General features: G+C 49.1%; 1 protein-coding gene across 2 annotated transcripts; it reads right to left on the reverse strand.

The window, feature by feature from the left end:
- Positions 1-1,133: 1,133 nt before the first annotated feature.
- On the reverse strand, positions 1,134-27,377 carry LOC142250251 (transmembrane protein 182-like). Of its 2 annotated transcripts, XM_075322376.1 has the most exons (5): positions 27,148-27,373; positions 19,678-19,798; positions 15,971-16,069; positions 8,632-8,769; positions 1,134-1,554 (listed from the first exon to the last, which is right to left on the reverse strand). In XM_075322376.1, exons 1-5 carry the CDS (start codon positions 27,289-27,291, stop codon positions 1,325-1,327), a joined length of 732 nt encoding a protein of 243 aa, XP_075178491.1. In that variant the 5' UTR covers positions 27,292-27,373; the 3' UTR covers positions 1,134-1,324. The 2 variants fall into 2 exon arrangements, with proteins under 2 accessions (XP_075178491.1, XP_075178492.1); XM_075322377.1 differs by lacking the exon at positions 8,632-8,769 and having other exon boundaries at positions 27,148-27,377.

Here is a 27,377-nt window from a genome sequence, read left to right on the forward strand (position 1 = left end):
CTATCAGATATAGGAAAATTGCACAACAAAAATGCAACTTTTTTAAAAGTAACAATTGATTAATTAGCCCCAAAAATCTGGAAACACCAAATCACCCCCAAAAATGTGAAAATAGAAAAGGTGAGCACATAGAGAAAGAACAAGGCGCAGATCCATTGATGAATCGGGCCCTATGCTTATATTTGCTCCAGAGACCCCCATGTAAGAGGTGTGTGGACCCCCGCGGCCCAGAGCCCCCCATGTAAGAGGTGTGTGGATCCCTGGTGCCCAGAGCCCCCCATGTAAGAGGTGTGTGGATCCCTGGTGCCCAGAGCCCCCCATGTAAGAGGTGTGTGGATCCCTGGTGCCCAGAGCCCCCCATGTAAGAGGTGTGTGGACCCCCGCGGCCCAGAGCCCCCCACGTAAGAGGCATGTAGACCCCCGCGGCCCCGAGTCCCCATGTAAGAGCTGTGTGGACCCATAGTGCCCAGAGCCCCCCATGTAAGAGCTGTGTGGACCCCCCATGCCCAGAGCCCCCCATGTAAGAGGTGTGTGTGGATGCCTGGTGCCCAGAGCCCCCCATGCAAGAGGTGTATGGACCCCCGGGGCCCCGAGCCCCCATGTAAGAGGTGTGTGGACCCCCGCGGCCCAGAGCCCCCCATGTAAGAGCTGTGTGGACCCCTGGTGCCCAGAGCCCCCCATATAAGAGGTGTGTGTGGACCCCCGGTGCCCAGAGCCCCCCATGTAAGAGGTGTGTGTGGACCCCTGGTGGCCCGAGCCCCCGATGTAAGAGGTGTGTGGACCCCTGGTGCCCCGACCCCCGATGTAAGAGGTGTGTGGACCCCTGGTGCCCCGAGCCCCCGATTTAAGAGGTGTGTGGACCCCTGGTGCCCAGAGCCCCCCATATAAGAGGTGTGCGGACACCCGGTGCCCAAATCCCCCATGTAAGAGGTGTGTGGACCCTTCGGTGCCCAGAGCCCCCCATGTAAGAGGTGTGTGGACCCTTCGGTGCCCAGAGCCCCCCATGTAAGAGGTGTGTGGACCCTTCGGTGCCCAGAGCCCCCCATGTAAGAGGTGTGTGGACCCTTCGGTGCCCAGAGCCCCCCATGTAAGAGGTGTGTGGACCCCTTTTATTGCTCTCAGATAAGTTCTCATTAGCTTTTATGACTTTTTATTGGAAACATTTTCAGGAAAGTTGAGCATCTGACGTCGCACGCAGGAATATCTCAGCAGCTTGTCACACTCGTGTGCGCCCCGGCAGCGGAGGAGGGTCCCTTATTATTGCACGCAGACCACAAGTGGAGGGTCCGCGGCTTCATGTCCATCTGTCATGTGGAATCTTCATTTACTTCTCTTGTACCTGGAGACTGCGGCTGATACAATGGAACAGGAGCCCCGAGAGCAGCACCAGGGGGGCCCCGGCCGCTGCAAACATGAAGGACCAGCCATAGTAGACGTGGAGGTGGGCGTCCGGCGGGCAGCTGTGGCTCCTCTCCAGTAAGATGTATCTCTCCAGATCAGCAGCAAACTCCTTCCACAGCGCGAAGAGGGCGATGAGGAGGGCGAGCAGCACCCCTGCAAGGAGAAGACGAGGGGTCAACGACCTCACGAAGATCAGTGGTGTCTACATCCCCCCAGACACCCCCTACATCATAATCAATGTCACTGCTGCCTGGTGTCTATTCACCTCCAGAGCTGCACTCGTAATTCTGATATTGATAAAACACCTCATCTTTACCCTTTCCCAGACTGAACTCTTTTATCCAGAGGAGGGATATCCAGTTCTGCTGTTACCTTAGTTGTATTCTTCAGTCAGATCCAGAGCAGCGCAGACATTATGTATTATTCACCTACAGAGCTGCATTCATAATTCTGCTAGCTTCTTATTATAGTCTATTCACCTGCAGAACTGCATTCATAATTCTGCTAGCTTCTTACTATACTCCATGCACCTACAGAGCTGGATTAATAATTCTGCTAGCTTATTATAATACTCAATTCACCTCCAGAGCTGCATTCATAATTCTGGTAGCTTCTTAGTATACTCCATTCACCTTCAGAGCTGCATTCACAATTCTGCTAGCTTTTTATTATACTCTATTCATCTACAGAGCTGCATTCATAATTCTGCTAGCTTCTTATTATACTCCATTCACCTGCAGAGCTGGGTTCACAATTCTGCTAGCTTATTATTATACTCAATTCACCTCCAGAGCTGCATTCATAATTCTGGTAGCTTCTTAGTATACTCCATTCACCTTCAGAGCTGCATTCACAATTGTGCTAGCTTTTTAGTATACTCTATTCATCTACAGAGCTGCATTCATAATTCTGCTAGCTTCTTATTATACTCCATTCACCTGCAGAGCTGGATTCATAATTCTGCTAGCTTATTATTATACTCCATTCACCTCCAGAGCTGCATTTCTAATTTTACTAGCTTCTTATTAATTGAATTGACTACAGTCTAGTGTAGTCAAGGCTTTAGGCTTTCTTACAGAGGACCTGATACTTGGTATAAATATTTACCTGGGGTAAATGCTGCTGTTCCCCCAAATCTGTCGCTGTTTTGCTCTTGTCTTTCTCCATTCTGTTCCTGAGATCTGGTCCTTTCTTCTTTCAAAATAAATATGGTCTTTGTAGCCAAGGGGGTGTGGTTCTCCAGAAAATGCCAATAGAGAATACTTGATGACCACACCCACTTGACTAAATAGACTAAATTTACATATAGTAAAGTGGTTTAACATCTCAGGAGCAGAGAGGCGCAGGAGCTAAAAAAAACAACAACCCCAGATTCAGGAGAAGAGGGGCGTTTACGGAGCCTCGAAAAAGTATTCACACCTTGTAAACGTTTCCACATTTTTATCACATTATACCCGTACACTTAAATGTATTTATTGGGCTTTTATGTGACATCAGCACTAAGTGCAAGCATCTGTGACGTGTAAAGGAAATGATTCCTGGTTTTCTAAATATTTTATACATATAAATCTGATAACTGCCGTGCGTTAGTATTCAGCCCCCAGAGTCAGTACTTTGTAGGACCACCTGTCTCTGTCTTTCGGGGTCTCTCCAGCTTTCCACATCTATGCTCTAATCTAAATCCTGCATTGTGACTCTGCAGGATGCTGAGGGTTGTCGTCCTGCTGAAAGATGAACCTACTCCCCGGTCTCAGGTCTTTTTCAGACTCCGACAGGTTTTCCTCCAGGATTGTTCTGTATTTAGCTCCATCCACCACCTCTGACAGCTTCCCTGCCCCTGCTGGAGAAAATCCTCGCCACAGCAGGATGCTGCCTCCACCATGTTTGACGGTGGGGATGGTGTTTTCAGGGTGATGTGCAGGGTTAGTGTTCCGTCACACATAGTGTTTTGCATTTAGTCGAAAAAGTTCTACTTTAATCTCATCTGATCAGAAGAAATTCTGCACACGGGGACTCATTTTACTAATAATGTAGTTTCTGAAGGCATTGGTCACACAGGATTTTATTTAGGGGGATCAGACTACAGGGGGCTGAACACAAACGCACGTCACAATTTTCAGATTTATTTTTTTTAATATTTAAAAAACAATGTATCATTTCCTTTACACTTCACCAATACTTGTACTTGGTGCTGGTATCACAATAAAATACATCTAAGTTTTGGGGGTAGAATGAAAAAATGTGACACAGTTCACTGGGTATGAATACTTTTTCAAGAACTATATACCAGGTAAAATGCTACATATTTCTGGTAGGTGACCGGTAAATGCTGCTCTGGATGTAACTATAAGACTTGAAGAAACAGTAGAATCGTGATTACAGCTCTTGAGTATAAAGCGTGTAACCTCACATCAGTAATTTAGCGGCTTTGATGTCTTATTTTAGGTTGTGGTTTTCATTGTCAGGTCAGCAGAGAGGCCACGTAAAGTTTGTGCACCCCCCCCCCCCCCCCCTCCGCACATCTCAGCTTCGGTGCAGCCAGAATTCGTCCTCTGTAAACAAACGCGTTATCTACTGAGCGGAAAATCAGTAAAGTGATGTCGTCTGGCCCCGGTCCAGCGGGACGCTGCCAAATTAACGCCTCCCCTCCTGTGATAAGGGGCCGCTAATTCATTAGGACGCTGCTCATTTGATGGTTTTCCAATACCCGGAGCTTGTTCATCACTTCGGACACGGACTCCGCAGCTCCTCATCATCTCCCTCTGAGCTCATTTTATTGCAGGGACGTCTGCTCCGGGGGATACACAGAGGATAATGGATTCTGGTCACTGGGGGGGGTCACTAAATATCGGGGTAATCACTGCTATTAGGTAACACTCCAACCTGGTCAGACAATGGCAGATCATATATTCTCCGCTGCTCCAGAAATGACCGTCAGTCAGGAAGAGCGATATGTGACCACAGAGACCGGTGATTGGGCATATCGCCAAGATCAGGGGCCACCACTGGGGTCAGGGTCAGTAGGATCCCCTCTGAATATAAAGCTCCTCTAGTCTGGGACTATTTCTGCTCTGTGCCGGATCAGCAGACTCTCAGGGTCAGTAGGATCCTCTCTGAATATAAAGCTCCTCTAGTCTGGGACTATTTCTGCTCTGTGCCGGATCAGCAGACTCTCAGGGTCAGTAGGATCCTCTCTGAATGTAAAGCTCCTCTAGTCTGGGACAGTCTCTGCTCTGTGCCGGATCAGCAGACGCTCAGGGTCAGTAGGATCCCCTCTGAATGTAAGGCTCCTCTAGTCTGGGACAGTCTCTGCTCTGTGCCGGATCAGCAGACGCTCAGGGTCAGTAGGATCCTCTCTGAATTTAAAGCTCCTCTAGTCTGGGACAGTCTCCGCTCTGTGCCGGATCAGCAGACGCTCAGGGTCAGTAGGATCCTCTCTGAATATAAAGCTCCTCTAGTCTGGGACTATTTCTGCTCTGTGCCGGATCAGCAGATGCTCAGGGTCAGTAGGATCCTCTCTGAATGTAAAGCTCCTCCAGTCTGGGACTATCTCTGCTCTGTGCCGGATCAGCAGACGCTCAGGGTCAGTAGGATCCCCTCTGAATGTAAGGCTCCTCTAGTCTGGGACAGTCTCTGCTCTGTGCCGGATCAGCAGACGCTCAGGGTCAGTAGGATCCTCTCTGAATTTAAAGCTCCTCTAGTCTGGGACAGTCTCCGCTCTGTGCCGGATCAGCAGACGCTCAGGATCAGTAGGATCCCCTCTGAATGTAAAGCTCCTATAGTCTGGGACTATCTCTGCTCTGTGCTGTATCAGCACACACTCAGGGTCAGTAGGATCCTCTCTGAATTTAAAGCTCCTCCAGTCTGGGACTATCTCTGCTCTGTGCCGGATCAGCAGATGCTCAGGATCAGTAGGATCCCCTCTGAATGCAAAGCTCCTCCAGTCTGGGACTATTTCTGCTCTGTGCCGGATCAGCAGATGCTCAGGATCAGTAGGATCCTCTCTGAATGTAAAGCTCCTCTAGTCTGGGACAGTCTCTGCTCTGTGCCGGATCAGCAGACACTCAGGATCAGTAGGATCCTCTCTGAATGTAAGGCTCCTCTAGTCTGGGACTATCTCTGCTCTGTGCCGGATCAGCAGACTCTCAGGATCAGTAGGATCTCCTCTGAATGTAAAGCTCCTCTAGTCTGGGACAGTCTCTGCTCTGTGCCGGATCAGCAGACGCTCAGGGTCAGTAGGATCCCCTCTGAATATAAAGCTCCTCTAGTCTGGGACAGTCTCTGCTCTGTGCCGGATCAGTAGATGCTCAGGGTCATTAGGATCCCCTCTGAATGTAAAGCTCCTCTAGTCTGGGACTATCTCTGCTCTGTTCCGGATCAGCAGACGCTCAGGGTCAGTAGGATCCCCTCTGAATGTAAAGCTCCTATAGTCTGGGACAGTCTCTGCTCTGTGCCGGATCAGTAGATGCTCAGGTCATTAGGATCCTCTCTGAATGTAAAGCTCCTCCAGTCTGGGACTATCTCTGCTCTGTGCCGGATCAGCAGACGCTCAGGGTCAGTAGGATCCTCTCTGAATGTAAAGCTCCTCCAGTCTGGGACTATCTCTGCTCTGTGCCGGATCAGCAGACGCTCAGGGTCAGTAGGATCCCCTCTGAATGTAAAGCTCCTCCAGTCTGGGACTATCTCTGCTCTGTCCCGGATCAGCAGACGCTCAGGGTCAGTAGGATCCCCTCTGAATGTAAAGCTCCTCCAGTCTGGGACTATCTCTGCTCTGTGCCGGATCAGCAGACGCTCAGGGTCATTAGGATCCTCTCTGAATGTAAAGCTCCTCCAGTCTGGGACTATCTCTGCTCTGTGCCGGATCAGCAGACGCTCAGGGTCATTAGGATCCCCTCTGAATGTAAAGCTCCTCCAGTCTGGGACTATCTCTGCTCTGTCCCGGATCAGCAGACGCTCAGGATCAGTAGGATCCTCTCTGAATGTAAAGCTCCTCCAGTCTGGGACTATCTCTGCTCTGTCCCGGATCAGCAGACGCTCAGGGTCAGTAGGATCCCCTCTGAATGTAAAGCTCCTCCAGTCTGGGACTATCTCTGCTCTGTGCCGGATCAGCAGACGCTCAGGGTCATTAGGATCCTCTCTGAATGTAAAGCTCCTCCAGTCTGGGACTATCTCTGCTCTGTCCCGGATCAGCAGACGCTCAGGGTCATTAGGATCCCCTCTGAATGTAAAGCTCCTCCAGTCTGGGACTATCTCTGCTCTGTCCCGGATCAGCAGACGCTCAGGGTCATTAGGATCCCCTCTGAATGTAAAGCTCCTCCAGTCTGGGACTATCTCTGCTCTGTCCCGGATCAGCAGACGCTCAGGGTCAGTAGGATCCCCTCTGAATGTAAAGCTCCTCCAGTCTGGGACTATCTCTGCTCTGTGCCGGATCAGCAGACGCTCAGGGTCAGTAGGATCCCCTCTGAATGTAAAGCTCCTCCAGTCTGGGACTATCTCTGCTCTGTGCCGGATCAGCAGACGCTCAGGGTCAGTAGGATCCCCTCTGAATGTAAAGCTCCTCCAGTCTGGGACTATCTCTGCTCTGTGCCGGATCAGCAGACGCTCAGGGTCATTAGGATCCCCTCTGAATGTAAAGCTCCTCCAGTCTGGGACTATCTCTGCTCTGTGCCGGATCAGCAGACGCTCAGGGTCATTAGGATCCCCTCTGAATGTAAAGCTCCTCCAGTCTGGGACTATCTCTGCTCTGTCCCGGATCAGCAGACGCTCAGGGTCATTAGGATCCCCTCTGAATGTAAAGCTCCTCCAGTCTGGGACTATCTCTGCTCTGTGCCGGATCAGCAGACGCTCAGGGTCATTAGGATCCCCTCTGAATGTAAAGCTCCTCCAGTCTGGGACTATCTCTGCTCTGTCCCGGATCAGCAGACGCTCAGGGTCAGTAGGATCCTCTCTGAATGTAAAGCTCCTCCAGTCTGGGACTATCTCTGCTCTGTGCCGGATCAGCAGACGCTCAGGGTCATTAGGATCCCCTCTGAATGTAAAGCTCCTCCAGTCTGGGACTATCTCTGCTCTGTCCCGGATCAGCAGACGCTCAGGGTCAGTAGGATCCCCTCTGAATGTAAAGCTCCTCCAGTCTGGGACTATCTCTGCTCTGTCCCGGATCAGCAGACGCTCAGGGTCAGTAGGATCCTCTCTGAATGTAAAGCTCCTCCAGTCTGGGACTATCTCTGCTCTGTGCCGGATCAGCAGACGCTCAGGGTCAGTAGGATCCTCTCTGAATGTAAAGCTCCTCCAGTCTGGGACTATCTCTGCTCTGTGCCGGATCAGCAGACGCTCAGGGTCAGTAGGATCCCCTCTGAATGTAAAGCTCCTCCAGTCTGGGACTATCTCTGCTCTGTCCCGGATCAGCAGACGCTCAGGGTCAGTAGGATCCTCTCTGAATGTAAAGCTCCTCCAGTCTGGGACTATCTCTGCTCTGTCCCGGATCAGCAGACGCTCAGGGTCAGTAGGATCCTCTCTGAATGTAAAGCTCCTCCAGTCTGGGACTATCTCTGCTCTGTCCCGGATCAGCAGACGCTCAGGGTCATTAGGATCCCCTCTGAATGTAAAGCTCCTCCAGTCTGGGACTATCTCTGCTCTGTGCCGGATCAGCAGACGCTCAGGGTCAGTAGGATCCTCTCTGAATGTAAAGCTCCTCCAGTCTGGGACTATCTCTGCTCTGTCCCGGATCAGCAGACGCTCAGGGTCATTAGGATCCCCTCTGAATGTAAAGCTCCTCCAGTCTGGGACTATCTCTGCTCTGTGCCGGATCAGCAGACGCTCAGGGTCAGTAGGATCCTCTCTGAATGTAAAGCTCCTCCAGTCTGGGACTATCTCTGCTCTGTCCCGGATCAGCAGACGCTCAGGGTCAGTAGGATCCTCTCTGAATGTAAAGCTCCTCCAGTCTGGGACTATCTCTGCTCTGTGCCGGATCAGCAGACGCTCAGGGTCAGTAGGATCCTCTCTGAATGTAAAGCTCCTCCAGTCTGGGACTATCTCTGCTCTGTCCCGGATCAGCAGACGCTCAGGGTCAGTAGGATCCTCTCTGAATGTAAAGCTCCCCGCTCTCCTGTACACACGGCGCCCTGGGACCATGCAGCGGGCGGCGGCTGTTTCTGGGCAAAGCTCCTGACGTCCATGTCTGGGTTTTGCTCGTGACATCAGAGCCTCTAATTTCCTGACTTGGCATCTTACCCGCAGTGATGAGGAATCCGCCTCCCACTCTATAGAGCCCGGCCGCAGCAAAGGGAACCGCACAGACCAGCAGCAGCCCCCCCACCACACTGGCCGCCACTGCGAGGATGATAAACGCCGTCCAGAAGCCTCTGTACACTGCAAGGAAAAGAGTGCAGATTAATGGCTGCAAACCCTGCTCTACTTGTGAGCACCAACCACACATTATACACTCTACACATAGAGCACACATGCTACAAATTATACACTACACATAGAGCACACATGCTACACATTATACACTACACATAGAGCACACATGCTACTCATCATACACTATACATAGAGCACACATCCTACACATTATACACAATACACAGAGCACACATGCTACAAATTATACACTACACATAGAGCACACATGCTACACATTATACACACTACATATAGAGCACACATGCTACACATTATACACACTACATATAGAGCACACATGCTACACATTATACACACTACACATAGAGCACACATGCTACAAATTATACACACTACATATAGAGCACACATGCTACAAATTATACACTACACATAGAGCACACATGCTACACATTATACACACTACACAGAGCACACATCCTACACATTTTACACTACACATAGAGGACACATGCTACACATTATACACTATACATAGAGCACACATTATACACACTGTACATAGAGCACACATCCTACACATTATACACTATACATAGAGCACACATCCTACACATTATGCACAATACACAGAGCACACATGCTACAAATTATACACTACACATAGAGCACACATGCTACACATTTTACACTATACATAGAGCACACATGCTACACATTATACACACTACACATGGAGCACACGTTATACACTCTACACATAGAGCACACATGCTGCACATTATACACACTACACATAGAGCACACATGCTACACATTTTACACTACACATAGAGCACACATGCTACACATTATACACACTACACATAGAGAGCACACATGCTACAAATTATACACTACACATAGAGCACACATGCTACACATTATACACACTACACATAGAGAGCACACATGCTACAAATTATACACTACACATAGAGCACACATGGTACACATTATGCACTATACATAGAGCACACATGTTACACATTATACACAATACACATAGAGCACACATGCTATACATTATACACACTATACATAGAGTACACATACACACTACACATAGAGTACACATGCTACACATTATACACACTACACATGGAGCACACGTTATACACTCTACACATAGAGCACACATGCTGCACATTATACACACTACACATAGAGCACACATGGTACACATTATGCACTATACATAGAGCACACATGTTACACATTATACACAATACACATAGAGCACACGTGCTATACATTATACACTCTATACATAGAGTACACATACACACTACACATAGAGTACACATGCTACAAATTATACACTACACATAGAGCACACATTGTACAGACTACACATAGAGCACACATGCTACACATTATACACACTACATACACATAGAACACACATGCTATACATTATACACACTATGCATAGAGTACACATTAGACTGCGAGAGCAACGGATGCGATATGCTAATGACCCGGGCTCGGGCTCTGAGTCTGAGCCGAGTATAATGCGACTGTGAACGGATCTTGCAAGCTGAGGGCGGGCGCTGCGGAGGAGAAGGAGGGGTTAATCCACCCATCTCCTTTATTATCAGCCTGTGCGTATATCGCACTGCACTGGGAAAACATCCGAGCGCAGTCCGATATTTCTCTCGCACCCATTCACTTGAATGTGCGAGTCATACGGCTCTCGCAGAAAATCGTAGCATGCTGCGATTTTTTTCCTCAGTCTGTTTTGGGCTGAGAAAAAAATTGCTGATCTGAGCTGCAGCTGGGGCCGAGTGCAATGCGAGATTTTCTCACATTGCACTCGTCCGATTTATACTCTCGTGTGAGCATACCCATACACACTATACATAGAGCACACATCCTACACATAATAATAATAATAATCTTTATTTCTATAGCGCCAACATATTCCGCAGCGCTTTACAATTCAGGAGGCTCATATACATATACATATCATATACATAAACATATACAAACATATACAAACAAGTAACAATTATAGAAGATACAATATTTAAAGGGAAAAATGGCAACCCTGCTCGTGAGAGCTTACAATCTACAATGAGATGGGGGGGGGCATTATACACACTATACATACAGCACACATCCTACACATTATACACACTATACATAGAGCACACATATTACACATTATACACTATACATAGAGCACACATCCTACACGTTATACATACTATACATAGAGCACACATCCTACGCATTATACACACTATACATAGAGCACACATCCTACACATTATACACACTATACATACAGCACACATGCTACACATTATACACTATACATAGAGCACACATCCTACACATTATACACACTATACATAAAGCACACATCCTACACATTATACACACTATACATAGAGCACACATCCTACACATTATACACACTATACATAGAGCACACATCCTACACATTATACACACTATACATAGAGCACACATCCTACACATTATACACACTATACATAGAGCACACATCCTACACATTATACACACTATACATAGAGCACACATCCTACACATTATACACACTATACATAGAGCACACATCCTACACATTATACACACTATACATAGAGCACACATCCTACACATTATACACACTATACATAGAGCACACATCCTACACATTATACACACTATACATAGAGCACACATCCTACACATTATACACACTATACATAGAGCACACATGCTACACATTATACACTATACATAGAGCACACATCCTACACATTATACACACTATACATAAAGCACACATCCTACACATTATACACACTATACATAGAGCACACATCCTACACATTATACACACTATACATAGAGCACACATCCTACACATTATACACACTATACATAGAGCACACATCCTACACATTATACACACTATACATAGAGCACATATGCTACACATTATACACTATACATAGAGCACACATCCTACACATTATACACACTATACATAAAGCACACATCCTACACATTATACACACTATACATAGAGCACACATCCTACACATTATACACACTATACATAGAGCACATATGCTACACATTATACACTATACATAGAGCACACATCCTACACATTATACACACTATACATAGAGCACACATCCTACACATTATACACACTATACATAGAGCACACATCCTACACATTATACACACTATACATAGAGCACACATCCTACACATTATACACACTATACATAGAGCACACATCCTACGCATTATACACACTATACATAGAGCACACATCCTACACATTATACACACTATACATAGAGCACATATGCTACACATTATACACTATACATAGAGCACACATCCTACACATTATACACACTATACATAAAGCACACATCCTACGCATTATACACACTATACATAGAGCACACATCCTACACATTATACACACTATACATAGAGCACATATGCTACACATTATACACTATACATAGAGCACACATCCTACACATTATACACACTATACATAAAGCACACATCCTACACATTATACACACTATGCATAGAGCACACATCCTACACATTATACACACTATACATAGAGCACACATCCTACACATTATACACACTATACATAGAGCACACATCCTGCACATTATACACACTATACATAGAGCACACATCCTACACATTATACACTACATGGAGCACACATCCTACACATACACACTATTCATAGAATACACACCCTACACATTATACACACACTATACATAGAGCACACATCCTACACATACACACTATACATAGAGCACACATCCTACACATTATACACACTATACATAGAGCACACATCCTACACATTATACACACTATACATAGAGCACACATCATGCACATTATACACACTATACATAGAGCACACATCCTACACATTATACACTACATAGAGCATACATCCTACACATTATACACACTATACATAGAGCACACATCCTACACATTATACACACTATACATAGAGCTCACATCCTACACATTATACACACTATACATAGAGCACACATCCTACACATTATACACACTATACATAGAGCACACATCCTACACATTATACACACTATACATAGACCACACATCCTACACATTATACACACTATACATAAAGCACACATCCTACACATTATACATACTATACATAGAGCACACATGCTACATATTATATAACTATACATAAAGCACACATCCTACACATTAGACACACTATACATAGAGCACACATGCTACACATTATACACACTATAGATAGAGCACACATATACACTATACATAGAGCACACATCCTACATATTATATACACTATACATAGAGCACACATCCTACATATTATATACACTATACATAGAGCACACATCCTACATATTATACACACTATACATAGAGCACACATCCTACACATTATGCACACTATACATGGAGCACACATGCTATACACTATACACTACACATAGAGTGCACATGCTACATAACTTCACACATAATATAATACACATAGCACACTACACATACTACACCTATACAAACATAGTACACTACACGTAGCACACAAACGACACATATTACCAATACTCTACAGATTAGAAATACTACACACAATGTGCAGACTCTACACATACAGACTTGTACTACAAATACTCCACACACAAAGCAGATAATGCACACACTGCAGCCACTACACACCATACACACATTACACACACTGCAGATTGTACACACATTACACACCGCACTGTGTTCAGATGAGAACTCTCTTAGTTCTTGGCCTATGGTGCCACTATAGGGGGTGCAGACATTGCAGTCGCACCTGGGCACTATAGGGGGTGCAGACATTGTAGTCGCACCTGACCATTATAGGGGGTGCAGACATTGTAGTCGCACCTGGACCCTGGTGCTGGGGGGGTTCACAAGGTCTCTTTGGAACATATGAAGAACCAATACTATTATTTATCCATGGTAGTTGGGGGCTTTGTTGGAGATTTTACATCGGGCCCCAAAAGCTTTATGTTACTCCCCTGTGACCTGTGCTAGACTCATCGCTGCCCAGCCTGGAACAGCTGATAACAGGGAGCAATACCTATACTGACTTGTCCCACTGTTTCCCCTCCTGTTAGGGTGCCGTCACACTTTAGCGACGCTCCAGCGATCTCGCCAGCGATCTGACCTGGTCAGGATTGCTGGTGCCTCACTACATGGTCGCTGGTGGGCTGTCAATCAGGCAGATCTCACCAGCGACTAGTGACTAGCCCCCAGCGACGCGTGGAAGCGATGCTGCGCTTGGTAACTAAAGGCCGCTTTACACGCTGCAATATCGGTACCGATATCGCTAGTGTGGGTACCCGCCTCCATTGGTTGTGCAACACGGGCAAATCGCTGCCCGTGGTGCACAACATCGCGCAGACCCGTCACACATACTTACCTGCCCGTCGACGTCGCTGTGACCGGCGAACTGCCTCCTTCCTAAGGGGGCGGGTCGTGCAGCGTCACAGCGACGTCACTAAGCGGCCGCCCAATAGAAGCAGAGGGGCGGAGATGAGCGGCCGGAACATCCCGCCCACCTCCTTCCTTCCTCATTGCGGCCGGGAGGCAGGTAAGGAGAGGTTCCTCGTTCCTGCGGTGTCACACGGAGCGATGTGTGCTGCCGCCGGAACGAGGAACTACATCGTTACTGCAGCAGCAGCGATATTCGAGAATGGACCCCCATGTCACCGATGAGCGATTCTGCACGTTTTTGCGACAATGCAAAATCGCTCATAGGTGTCACACGCAACGGCATCGCTAAAGCGACCGGATGTGCGTCACAAATTCCGTGACCCCAACGAGATCGCTTTAGCGATGTCGTAGCGTGTAAAGCGGCCTTAAGGTAAATATCGGGTAACCAAGCGCTTGGTTACCCGATATTTACCTTGGTTACCAGTGCACATCGCATAGCGCTGGTTGCCTGCACTCGTAGCCAGAGTACACATTGGGTTAATGAGCAAACCGCTTTGCTTATTTACCCGATGTGTACTCCGGCTACGTGTGCAGGGAGCAGGCACTGGCAGCCTGAGAGCGGCGGACGCTAGTAACCAAGGTAAATATCGGGTAACCAAGCAAAGCACTTCGCTTGGTTACCCAATATTTACCTTGGTTACAGCTTACCGCAGTTGCCAGACGCCGGCTCCCTGCACATTCAGATCGTTGCTCTCTCGCTGTCAAACACAGCGATGTGTGCGTCACAGCGGGAGAGCAACGTCCAAAAAATGAACCAGGGCTGTGTGTAACGAGCAGCGATCTCACAGCAGGGGCCAGGTCACTGCTCAGTGTCACACAGTGAGATCGCTAATGAGGTCACTGCTGCGTCACAAAACTAGCGATCTCGCCATGTGAGAAGTACCCCTTGATATGGCTGATAACAGGGGACAATAGATTGTATTCCCTTGTCCTGCCGTCCTGCCCTTCGCTCTGTGAGCTCCTGACACCTCTGTGACTCTTCTATGTGTTGGGTGTCAGGTCTCAGCTTTCGGCCCCCTCGCCCAGCATTCTGTAGGTGCCCTGCGGTGGGTGCACCTCTGCCCCCATTGGATTGTCATGTGCCTGGTTCTGGGAATTTTGCCTTTCAGGATAAAAAAATTCCTTTTATTTTTCCCAGTATTATCTGAGGTGTTGAGCGCCCCCTGCTGGAGAAATATGAAAGAAGTTGTCAGGATCCAGAAGCGTTCAGGAGGCAGCCGGCGGCCGCCCTCCCCCCGGTGATCCCGGCAATTACCGGGGCATCTCCAGCACCAGCAGTGAGATCATTACCGCCATATTCTGCACATAATTGTCTCATTAGCAGATGAAGAAAAGTCATTTATTCACTGGGAGAAGACGAGGGGTCGGCGGAGTCAGTAACGCAGCAGATATAGGGCGGGGGAGGGGAGGAGGGCGCTGTGGGGGACATTCAGGGGGTCTCCGGCACCAAACGTGTGGGATTAAAGAGGAACTCTGCCCGGACAGAAGCGCCGGAGCCGGTCATGTGCGCGGTGATCACCGGATCACAGAGGGATCAATCCTCCAACAGGATCGGAAATCCCAGGGAGGGTCTCATACAGGAATAAACATTTTGGGGGCGACTTACCTGCTGTGGGGTCATAGGACGGATGTGGCACCGGTCCGGGCGCTATCGGCATGGGGAACAGGTACCCCTGGATGCAGTGCTTGGGGTGCGCTTGACTGGCTGCAGAGAAAGATTAGAAAGTCTAAATTAGGGGGAACCATGGATGTTCTGGGGTCCCAGGAATACTTACACCCCCCCTCCAGGCCCGGAGGCGCACACCGTCTTACCTGCACCCCCCCCAGGCCCGGAGGTGCACACCGTCTTACCTGCACCCCCCCCCAGGCCCGGAGGCGCACACCGTCTTACCTGCAACCCCCCCCCAGGCCCGGAGGCGCACACCGTCTTACCTGCAACCCCCCCCAGGCCCGGAGGCGCACGCCGTCTTACCTACACTCCCCCTCCAGGCCCGGAGGCGCACACCGTCTTACCTGCACCCCCCCCCCCAGGCCCGGAGGCGCACACCGTCTTACCTGCACCCCCCCCCCCCCCAGGCCCGGAGGCGCACACCGTCTTACCTGCACCCCCCCCCCAGGCCCGGAGGCGCACACCGTCTTACCTGCACCCCCCCCAGGCCCGGAGGCGCACACCGTCTCACCTGCACCCCCCCCCCAGGCCCGGAGGCGCACACCGTCTTACCTGCACAACCCCCCCACCTCCCCCCAGGCCCGGAGGCGCACACCGTCTTACCTACACCCCCCCTCCAGGCCCGGAGGTGCACACCGTCTTACCTACACCCCCCCCTCCAGGCCCGGAGGCGCACACCGTCTTACCTGCACCCCCCCCTCCAGGCCCGGAGGCGCACACCGTCTTACCTACACCCCCCCTCCAGGCCCGGAGGCGCACACCGTCTTACCTACATTTGTACAAACAAATAAAAAAATTTTTTTACAATTTTGTCAGATTTTTAAAAATCCATGATTTCCAAGCAGCAAATTCTCAGCATTGCCAGTGAAGTACCAGGCACCAATGGCTGTAATAATGGCGGAGATGGGTAATAAATCCGCCAATGATAAATGTGGGCGAGTGCTGCCTGAGTATACACACGGACCACCATGTATATAGTGACCGTCCCCTTCACCCTCTGTATATAGTGACCGTCCCCTCCATCCTCTGTATATGGTGACTGTCCCCTCCATCCTCTGTATATGGTGACTGTCCCCTCCATCCTCTGTATATGGTGACTGTCCCCTCCATCCTCTGTATATGGTGACTGTCCCCTCCATCCTCTGTATATGGTGACCGTCCCCTCCATCCTCTGTATATAGTGACTGTCCCCTCCATCCTCTGTATATGGTGACCGTCCCCTCCATCCTCTGTATATAATGACTGTCCCCTCCATCCTCTGTATATGGTGACTGTCCCCTCCATCCTCTGTATATGGTGACTGTCCCCTCCATCCTCTGTATATGGTGACTGTCCCCTCCATCCTCTGTATATGGTGACTGTCCCCTCCATCCTCTGTATATAGTGACTGTCCTCTCCATCCTCTGTATATGGTGACTGTCCTCTCCATCCTCTGTATATGGTGACTGTCCCCTCCATCCTCTGTATATGGTGACTGTCCCCTCCATCCTCTGTATATAGTGACCGTCCCCTCCATCCTCTGTATATGGTGACTGTCCCCTCCATCCTCTGTATATAGTGACTGTCCCCTCCATTATCTGTATATAGTGACTGTCCTCTCCATCCTCTGTATATGGTGACTGTCCCCTCCATCCTCTGTATATGGTGACTGTCCCCTCCATCCTCTGTATATGGTGACTGTCCCCTCCATCCTCTGTATATAGTGACTGTCCCCTCCATCCTCTGTATATGGTGACTGTTCCCTCCATCCTCTGTATATGGTGACTGTCCCCTCCATCCTCTGTATATAGTGACTGTCCCCTCCACCCTCTGTATATAGTGACCGTCCCCTCCACCCTCTGTATATAGTGACTGTCCCCTCCATCCTCTGTATATAGTGACTGTCCCCTCCATCCTCTGTATATAGTGACTGTCCCCTCCATCCTCTGTATATGGTGACTGTTCCCCCCATCCTCTGTATATGGTGACCGTCCCCTCCATCCTCTGTATATAGTGACCGTCCCCTCCATCCTCTGTATATAGTGACTGTCCCCTCCATCCTCTGTATATTGTGACTGTCCCCTCCATCCTCTGTATATGGTGACCGTCCCCTCCATCCTCTGTATATGGTGACCGTCCCCTCCATCCTCTGTATATAGTGACCGTCCCCTCCATCCTCTGTATATAGTGACTGTCCCCTCCATCCTCTGTATATGGTGACCGTCCCCTCCATCCTCTGTATATGGTGACTGTCCCCTCCATCCTCTGTATATAGTGACTGTCCCCTCCATCCTCTGTATATGGTGACTGTCCCCTCCTTCCTCTGTATATGGTGACTGTCCCCTCCATCCTCTGTATATAGTGACTGTCCCCTCCATCCTCTGTATATAGTGACTGTCCCCTCCATCCTCTGTATATGGTGACTGTCCCCTCCATCCTCTGTATATGGTGACTGTCCCCTCCATCCTCTGTATATAGTGACTGTCCCCTCCATCCTCTGTATATGGTGACTGTCCCCTCCATCCTCTGTATATGGTGACTGTCCCCTCCATCCTCTGTATATAGTGACTGTCCCCTCCAGCCTCTGTATATGGTGACGGTCCCCTCCATCCTCTGTATATAGTAACTGTCCCCTCCATCCTCTGTATATAGTGACCGTCCCCTCCATCCTCTGTATATAGTGACCGTCCCCTCCATCCTCTGTATATGGTGACCGTCCCCTCCATCCTCTGTATATAGTGACTGTCCCCTCCATCCTCTGTATATAGTGACTGTCCCCTCCATTATCTGTATATAGTGACTGTCCTCTCCATCCTCTGTATATGGTGACTGTCCCCTCCATCCTCTGTATATGGTGACTGTCCCCTCCATCCTCTGTATATGGTGACTGTCCCCTCCATCCTCTGTATATAGTGACTGTCCCCTCCATCCTCTGTATATGGTGACTGTTCCCTCCATCCTCTGTATATAGTGACCGTCCCCTCCACCCTCTGTATATAGTGACTGTCCCCTCCATCCTCTGTATATAGTGACTGTCCCCTCCATCCTCTGTATATAGTGACTGTCCCCTCCATCCTCTGTATATGGTGACTGTTCCCCCCATCCTCTGTATATGGTGACCGTCCCCTCCATCCTCTGTATATAGTGACCGTCCCCTCCATCCTCTGTATATGGTGACCGTCCCCTCCATCCTCTGTATATAGTGACCGTCCCCTCCATCCTCTGTATATAGTGACTGTCCCCTCCATCCTCTGTATATGGTGACTGTCCCCTCCATCCTCTGTATATAGTGACTGTCCCCTCCATCCTCTGTATATAGTAACTGTCCCCTCCATCCTCTGTATATAGTGACTGTCCCCTCCATCCTCTGTATATAGTGACTGTCCCCTCCATCCTCTGTATATAGTGACTGTCCCCTCCATCCTCTGTATATAGTGACTGTCCCCTCCATCCTCTGTATATAGTGACTGTTCCCTCCATCCTCTGTATATAGTGACTGTCCCCTCCATCCTCTGTATATAGTGACTGTTCCCTCCATCCTCTGTATATAGTGACTGTCCCCTCCATCCTCTGTATATAGTGACTGTCCCCTCCATCCTCTGTATATAGTGACTGTCCCCTCCATCCTCTGTATATAGCATCACAGATAAGTGAACGGTACTCACTGAACCAGAAGTTCCAGATCGTCTCCTGAAAATCTTCGCCATTGAACCAACATCTCCAGAAGAATCCCTCGTGGTGAAAGTAGAGGGGCGCAGCCGGGGTGGGGGGGGCGTCTGTGCTGTTCTGTAATCAGAGGTAGCAGTAGAGATAGTGTTATACCAGGAACATCTGCGCCATTACTGTGCTACATAAAGCGGCTGAAATAAGTATTGAACACGTCACCAGTTTTCTAAGTAAATATATTGCTATAGCTGCTATTGACACAAATTTCTCACCGGATGTCGGTAACAACCCATCCAATCCACACAGGTAAAGAAATTAAACCATAGAGCTCCATAAGTTATGTGTAAGACAGAGAAATGACACAGGGAAAAAGTATTGAACACATAACGAAAGAGAGGTGGAAAAAGCCAAGGAAAGTCCTGACCCCAGATGAGATTTATCAGTAATTAGAAGGCAATCCTGCCGCTATGTGAAAAATAATATCAGATGGTTCAACTGATGGGTGATAATAAGGGGTCATTACCAAGGAGCCACACAAGAAACATCTCATGATGGGTAAAACCAGTGAGCTGTCCCAAGACCTTCTCAGCCTTATTGTCCAAAACTGATGGTATTGGTAACAGAAGAATATCTAAGCTACAGAAGCTTCCTGTGAACAATGTTGGGGCCATAATCTGGAAGTGGAAAGACATAATTTCACCATAAACCGGCCACGACCAGGTGCTTCTGGCAAGATTTCAGATGCAGGGTACAGACTCAGGTGAGTGGCAGGAGGTGTCCCCATCCTTATCACCATGGCATTCCTTCTATACTACCCCCATTGTTACCCCTGTATTGCACTCATCACTGAGCGTCTGTACACCTCAGCATGACATTTGTATGCACGCTCCTGTATGCACGCTCCTGTATGCACGCTCACCACGCAAGACTCCACTGCTGAACACATAGCAGGTTCAAGAGCGTTTAAAGTTTCCTCAACAACATTTAGAGAAGCCTGAAATACTGAAGAATAATAGTCTGTCCAGATAAGACCAAAATTTAACTCTTTGGAGGCCATAATACACACCATGTTTGGAGGCCAAAAGGCAAATCACCCCCAAAGCACCAACACCAGTGAAGTGTGGAGGTGGGAACATCATCGCATGGGTCTGTTTTTCAGCAGACGACATTGGAAAACTTCATGGAAAGAAGGATGAATGGAAAAATGTACAGAGACGTTACTGATAAAAACCTGCTGCCATCTACCAGGATGATGGGGATGACAGGCGGGAGGACATTTCACCAAGACAATGACCCCAAACTCACAGAGAAAGAAAATAAATCTGCAGAATGGCCGAGCCGATCACCAGAGCTGAATCCAATAGAAAATGTCTGGAAGGAAATAAAGCTCAGAGTTCAGAGAAGGAGCCGGGAGCGGCAGGAAGTGAGGAGTGTGTGCGGAAGAATGGACCAAAATCCACCTGAGCAATGCAGGCGACTAGTGTCTCCATACAGGATGTGAGGAGTGTGTGCGGAAGAATGGACCAAATCCACCTGAGCAATGCAGGCGACCAGTGTCTCCATACAGGATGTGAGGAGTGTGTGCGGAAGAATGGGCCAAAATCCACCTGAGCAATGCAGGTGACTAGTGTCTCCATACAGGATGTGAGGAGTGTGTGCGGAAGAATGGGCCAAAATCCACCTGAGCAATGCAGGCGACTAGTGTCTCCATACAGGATGTGAGGAGTGTGTGCGGAAGAATGGGCCAAAATCCACCTGAGCAATGCAGGCGACTAGTGTCTCCATACAGGATGTGAGGAGTGTGTGCGGAAGAATGGACCCAAAATCCACCTGAGCAATGCAGGCGACTAGTGTCTCCATACAGGATGTGAGGAGCGTGTGCGGAAGAATGGGCCAAAATCCACCTGAGCAATGCAGGCGACCAGTGTCTCCATACAGGATGTGAGGAGTGTGTGCGGAAGAATGGGCCAAAATCCACCTGAGCAATGCAGGTGACTAGTGTCTCCATACAGGATGTGAGGAGTGTGTGCGGAAGAATGGGCCAAAATCCACCTGAGCAATGCAGGCGACTAGTGTCTCCATACAGGATGTGAGGAGTGTGTGCGGAAGAATGGGCCAAAATCCACCTGAGCAATGCAGGCGACTAGTGTCTCCATACAGGATGTGAGGAGTGTGTGCGGAAGAATGGACCCAAAATCCACCTGAGCAATGCAGGCGACTAGTGTCTCCATACAGGATGTGAGGAGCGTGTGCGGAAGAATGGGCCAAAATCCACCTGAGCAATGCAGGCGACCAGTGTCTCCATACAGGATGTGAGGAGTGTGTGCGGAAGAATGGGCCAAAATCCACCTGAGCAATGCAGGTGACTAGTGTCTCCATACAGGATGTGAGGAGTGTGTGCGGAAGAATGGGCCAAAATCCACCTGAGCAATGCAGGCGACTAGTGTCTCCATACAGGATGTGAGGAGTGTGTGCGGAAGAATGGGCCAAAATCCACCTGAGCAATGCAGGGACTAGTGTCTCCATACAGGATGTGAGGAGTGTGTGCGGAAGAATGGCCAAAATCCACCTGAGCAATGCAGGCGACCAGTGTCTCCATACAGGATGTGAGGAGTGTGTGCGGAAGAATGGGCCAAAATCCACCTGAGCAATGCAGGCGACCAGTGTCTCCATACGGGATGTGAGGAATGTGTGCGGAAGAATGGGCCAAAATCCACCTGAGCAATGCAGGTGACTAGTGTCTCCATACAGGATGTGAGGAGTGTATGCGGAAGAATGGGCCAAAATCCACCTGAGCAATGCAGGCGACCAGTGTCTCCATACAGGATGTGAGGAGTGTGTGCGGAAGAATGGGCCAAAATCCACCTGAGCAATGCAGGTGACTAGTGTCTCCATACAGGATGTGAGGAGTGTGCGGAAGAATGGGCCAAAATCCACCTGAGCAATGCAGGCGACTATTGTCTCCATACAGGATGTGAGGAGTGTGTGCAGAAGAATGGCCAAAATCCACCTGAGCAATGCAGGTGACTAGTGTCTCCATACAGGATGTGAGGAGTGTGCGGAAGAATGGGCCAAAATCCACCTGAGCAATGCAGGTGACTAGTGTCTCCATACAGGATGTGAGGAGTGTGTGCAGAAGAATGGCCAAAATCCACCTGAGCAATGCAGGCGACTAGTGTCTCCATACAGGATGTGAGGAGTGCGTGCGGAAGAATGGGCCAAAATCCACCTGAGCAATGCAGGCGACTAGTGTCTCCATACAGGATGTGAGGAATGTGTGTGCGGAAGAATGGGCCAAAATCCACCTGAGCAATGCAGGTGACCAGTGTCTCCATACAGGATGTGAGGAGTGTGTGCAGAAGAATGGACCAAAATCCACCTGAGCAATGCAGGAGACTAGTGTCTCCATACAGGATGTAAGGAGTGTGTGCGGAAGAATGGACCAAAATCCACCTGAGCAATGCAGGGACCAGTGTCTCCATACAGGATGTGAGGAGTGTGTGCGGAAGAATGGGCCAAAATCCACCTGAGCAATGCAGGCGACTAGTGTCTCCATACAGGATGTGAGGAGTGTGTGCGGAAGAATGGGCCAAAATCCACCTGAGCAATGCAGGTGACTAGTGTCTCCATACAGGATGTAAGGAGTGTGTGCGGAAGAATGGACCAAAATCCACCTGAGCAATGCAGGGACCAGTGTCTCCATACAGGATGTGAGGAGTGTGTGCGGAAGAATGGACCAAAATCCACCTGAGCAATGCAGGTGACTAGTGTCTCCATACAGGATGTGAGGAGTCTGTGCAGAAGAATAGACCAAAATCCACCTGAGCAATGCAGGCGACTAGTGTCTCCATACAGGATGTGAGGAGTGTGTGCGGAAGAATGGACCAAAATCCCACCTGAGCAATGCAGGCGACTAGTGTCTCCATACAGGATGTGAGGAGTGTGTGCGGAAGAATGGGCCAAAATCCACCTGAGCAATGCAGGCGACTAGTGTCTCCATACAGGATGTGAGGAGTGTGTGTGGAAGAATGGGCCAAAATCCACCTGAGCAATGCAGGCGACTAGTGTCTCCATACAGGATGTGAGGAGTGTGTGCGGAAGAATGGACCAAAATCCCACCTGAGCAATGCAGGCGACTAGTGTCTCCATACAGGATGTGAGGAGCGTGTGCGGAAGAATGGGCCAAAATCCACCTGAGCAATGCAGGCGACTAGTGTCTCCATACAGGATGTGAGGAGCGTGTGCGGAAGAATGGGCCAAAATCCACCTGAGCAATGCAGGCGACCATTGTCTCCACACAGGAGGCGTCTGGAAGCTTCAGCACCAACAAAGGAGAATGCACCAAGTATTAAACACATTTCAATACTTTCCCTGTGTCATTTCTCATTACACATAATTTATGGAAATCTATGGTTTGATTTCTTTGCCTGTGTGGATTGGATGGGTTGTTACCGACATCTGGTGAGAAATTCTTGTCAATAGAAATATATTTACGTAGAAAATTGGTGACATGTTCAATACTTATTTCAACCGCTGTCTGTGCCTGATACTGCAGTAATACAGATGATAAGGTCGTAGTACAAGGGAAAGCCACACGCTGCCCAATTCACGTATGAACAGCAGTCGCCCCCATCTGATGGAGCGACTGCAAGAAGCCGCCATCATCTCACATCTACGGTCACTACGATTACTGCACATATCTATGGCGGAGTCGAGCTGTGACGTCACATCTTGCGATCCTCCAGCGCGGTGTCTTCTGACCTGTGATCGCTGTAAATAACCCCACCCTGTCACAGGAAACGTCAATGGAAACAGACACCTGGGCCTCGGGGCTTATTTACACCTAAATCCCAGCTTTACTATAGTCACATGACAGCGAAAAGCAGACGATTCACATTAAATGCTTCCTTGTGCGATTTGTCTGGGGCCTAAAACACACTTCCGCGCAAAAAACGTACGTGTCTCCTGTTCCGTTTTTCGGGTCCGTGTTCCGTTTTTTATGGGTGTTTCTCCAGTACGTGTGACATCCGTGTGATGGCGTATGCAAGCCGTGTGTGCGTGTGGAATGTCCGTGTGTGATGTAAAATGTCATTGATGCATACACGCTGACAGCAGACAGAGACGAACAATGAGAATGAACTCGGGTGAACTTCACCCGGCTTCATCCTCATACCGCGGCTCTGTCTGTGTAGCGTCCTGATTAGCGGTCGCCCGTGAAGGACTCACCGGTGACCGCTAATCCCCTGAGTGACTGAAGTGAGCAGCGCGATTAGCGGTGCCGTCACTCAGGTTATCCACGGCTAGCTGGATCCGAGACCGCAACTCACCTGTGACTTCATCGCTGTCACTCGGGCGACTTGCTGTCACAGTAGGAGGATCCAGCGGTGGCCGCGAGTAACCTGAGTGACGTTATCGGTGATTCCGCGGCTCACCTCAGTAGCTGCGTGGAGCTATCAGGAGTGGCGGTGTTCTTCTGCCGCTCCTGTCACCTTCATGTAACAGAGCTGGAAGCGACGCGAGACCTCCGTGGATTACGCCGGACATGGATGGGTTTTTGGAGTTAAATAAATTGGTGAACCAGGGAATTTGTTAGTGTTGATTATTGCAAATAAAGGATTTTTCGTTGTGTGTGTTTATTTACTGTAACTTACAGATTAATCATGGAAGGTATCTCGGGGAGACGCCTGCCATGATTAATCTTGGACTTAGTGGCAGCTATGGGCTGCCATTAACTCTTTATTACCCCGATTGCCAACGCACCAGGGCAATTCGGGAAAAGCCGGGTAGAGTCCCAGAAGTGTCGCATCTAATGGATGCGGCAATTCTGGGCGGCTGCTGGCTGATATTTTTAGGCTGCGGGGCTCCCCATAACGTGGGGCTCCCCATCCTGAGAATACCAGCTTTCAGCCGTATGGCTTTATCTTGGCTGGTATCAAAATTAGGGGGGACCGCACACCATTTTTTTAAATTAATTAATTATTTATTTTACTGCACAGCATAGACCCGCCCACCGGCTACTGTGATTGGTAGCAGTGAGACAGCTGTCACTCAGCGTGTGGGCGTGTCTAACTGCAACCAATCATAGGCGCCTGTGGGCGGGGGAAGCAGGGAATAGTAGATTGAATAATGAGCAGCCGGCATTTTCAAATTAATTGAAGCCGCGTATCTTTGGCACAGCTGTTCTACGCCGCGCTGGAGTTCGGGGATCGGTAAGTATGTGACAGGGGAAGATACGGACCGAGCGCCAAAGGGATGATGACTGAGAACAGCAGGAAAAAAGGTAAGTATACTGACATTAAAAAAAAAAAAGCCCGACATCGCTCTTTTAAAAACGCACACGGATGGTACGTATAGCACACGGACATGCTACATGTGCCGTCCGTGCAGGCACGGACCCATTGACTTTAGCGTGTCCGTGCCTGCGTGCTGACCGCCAAAAACGGACATGTCAGCCGTGTGGGAAAACGCACACACGTACTAATGACACGTTCCGTGTGATTTTACGTGTGTGTGCCTTCTTCCATAGGATAACATTGGTCAACGTGTCTCCGTGCCGCCGGTACGTGCAAAAACGTACCAAACACGTACCGGAGACATGGATGTGTGTTGCAGGCCTGAGAATGACGGTCACACATCCAGAGTTGCTGCACAGCCCCCGAGAATGGAGCTGTGGAATCTACACTACAGGGGACACCAGAAGTTTCCCTCCACTCTCTATAAAGACACATCTGCAGATGTGTCTCTATAGAGAGCGGAGGAAACAACCTGCAGATGTGTCATTATAGAGAGTGGAGGGGAAAACCTGCAGATGTGTCATTATAGAGAGTGGAGGGGAAAACCTGCAGACGTGTCTTTATAGAGAGCAGAGGGAAACTTATGGTTTCACATGACAGCAGCTACTACATTCCTCATGAAGGCAACCCCCAATATGTCGGCACCTGTTGTGCCGTTCACACCCTGATGATAGCACAGATGAGCAGAGGCAACTCATATCCGCGTATCTGCCCGCCATCGGCACCGGCTACCCGTACACAACGTTCCCCCGCATCTGACACTGGACACAATTTGCACAATTTTACCTACAGTTTGGTACAATCTAAATTGTCTGCGTCTGAGAGGAGTCGTCCCTGCAACAAATGATTTGTACAGAATATTGAGGTAGAAAACTGTCAAGAAGAGGAAACAATGTCTGGCGAGTTGTATCACAGGCGGTTACACAGTTACACAGTTACACAGTTACTTAGGTTGAAGAACGCCCCCGCTCCATCTATTCACCTTCCTCCACCAATTCTACATTTGTCATTTATAACTGGCAATGTTGTGTGAGGAATCCTCCGCGCTGATATAAAGCTGTTATAGTATCGGCCATTGCTACCTCTTGTGCTCGGCATTCCACAGTCTGACTGCTCTAACTGTAAAGAACCCTTTCCTATTTAGTTGTCATATTGTGGATTCTGTGACATTGTTACCTGCGCTAGAGACGAGAGTCCGCCGCTATCACCGCAGTTCTCCGTCGCCAAGAGCCAATAGTCCGTAGAGAATGCAACGAGGAACAGAAGGACCCCGACGCCCCCAACCAAGCCAGCACTGAGGGAAGCGATTCCGACCTTCATCCTGACCAACTCTGCTACAACTGCGCACACAGAGCTGCTGAGCAGGGGCAGTGGTGGGCTGCAGGGTGGAGGGGTCCGGGCGGTGG

This window comes from Anomaloglossus baeobatrachus, chromosome 9, assembly GCF_048569485.1.
Source record: "Anomaloglossus baeobatrachus isolate aAnoBae1 chromosome 9, aAnoBae1.hap1, whole genome shotgun sequence".
Taxonomy (NCBI): Eukaryota; Metazoa; Chordata; class Amphibia; order Anura; family Aromobatidae; genus Anomaloglossus; species Anomaloglossus baeobatrachus.

Coding starts and splice junctions, on each gene's coding strand:
- LOC142250251 (XM_075322376.1), bottom strand. CDS start 27,291: ATGAAGGTCGGAATCGCTTCCCTCAGTGCTGGCTTGGTTGGGGGCGTC. Junction 19,799..27,147: donor GACTCTCGTCTCTAGCGCAG/GTAACAATGTCA, acceptor CTCTGATTACAG/AACAGCACAGACGCCCCCCC. Junction 8,770..15,970: donor GTCCTATGACCCCACAGCAG/GTAAGTCGCCCC, acceptor TTTTCCTTGCAG/TGTACAGAGGCTTCTGGACG.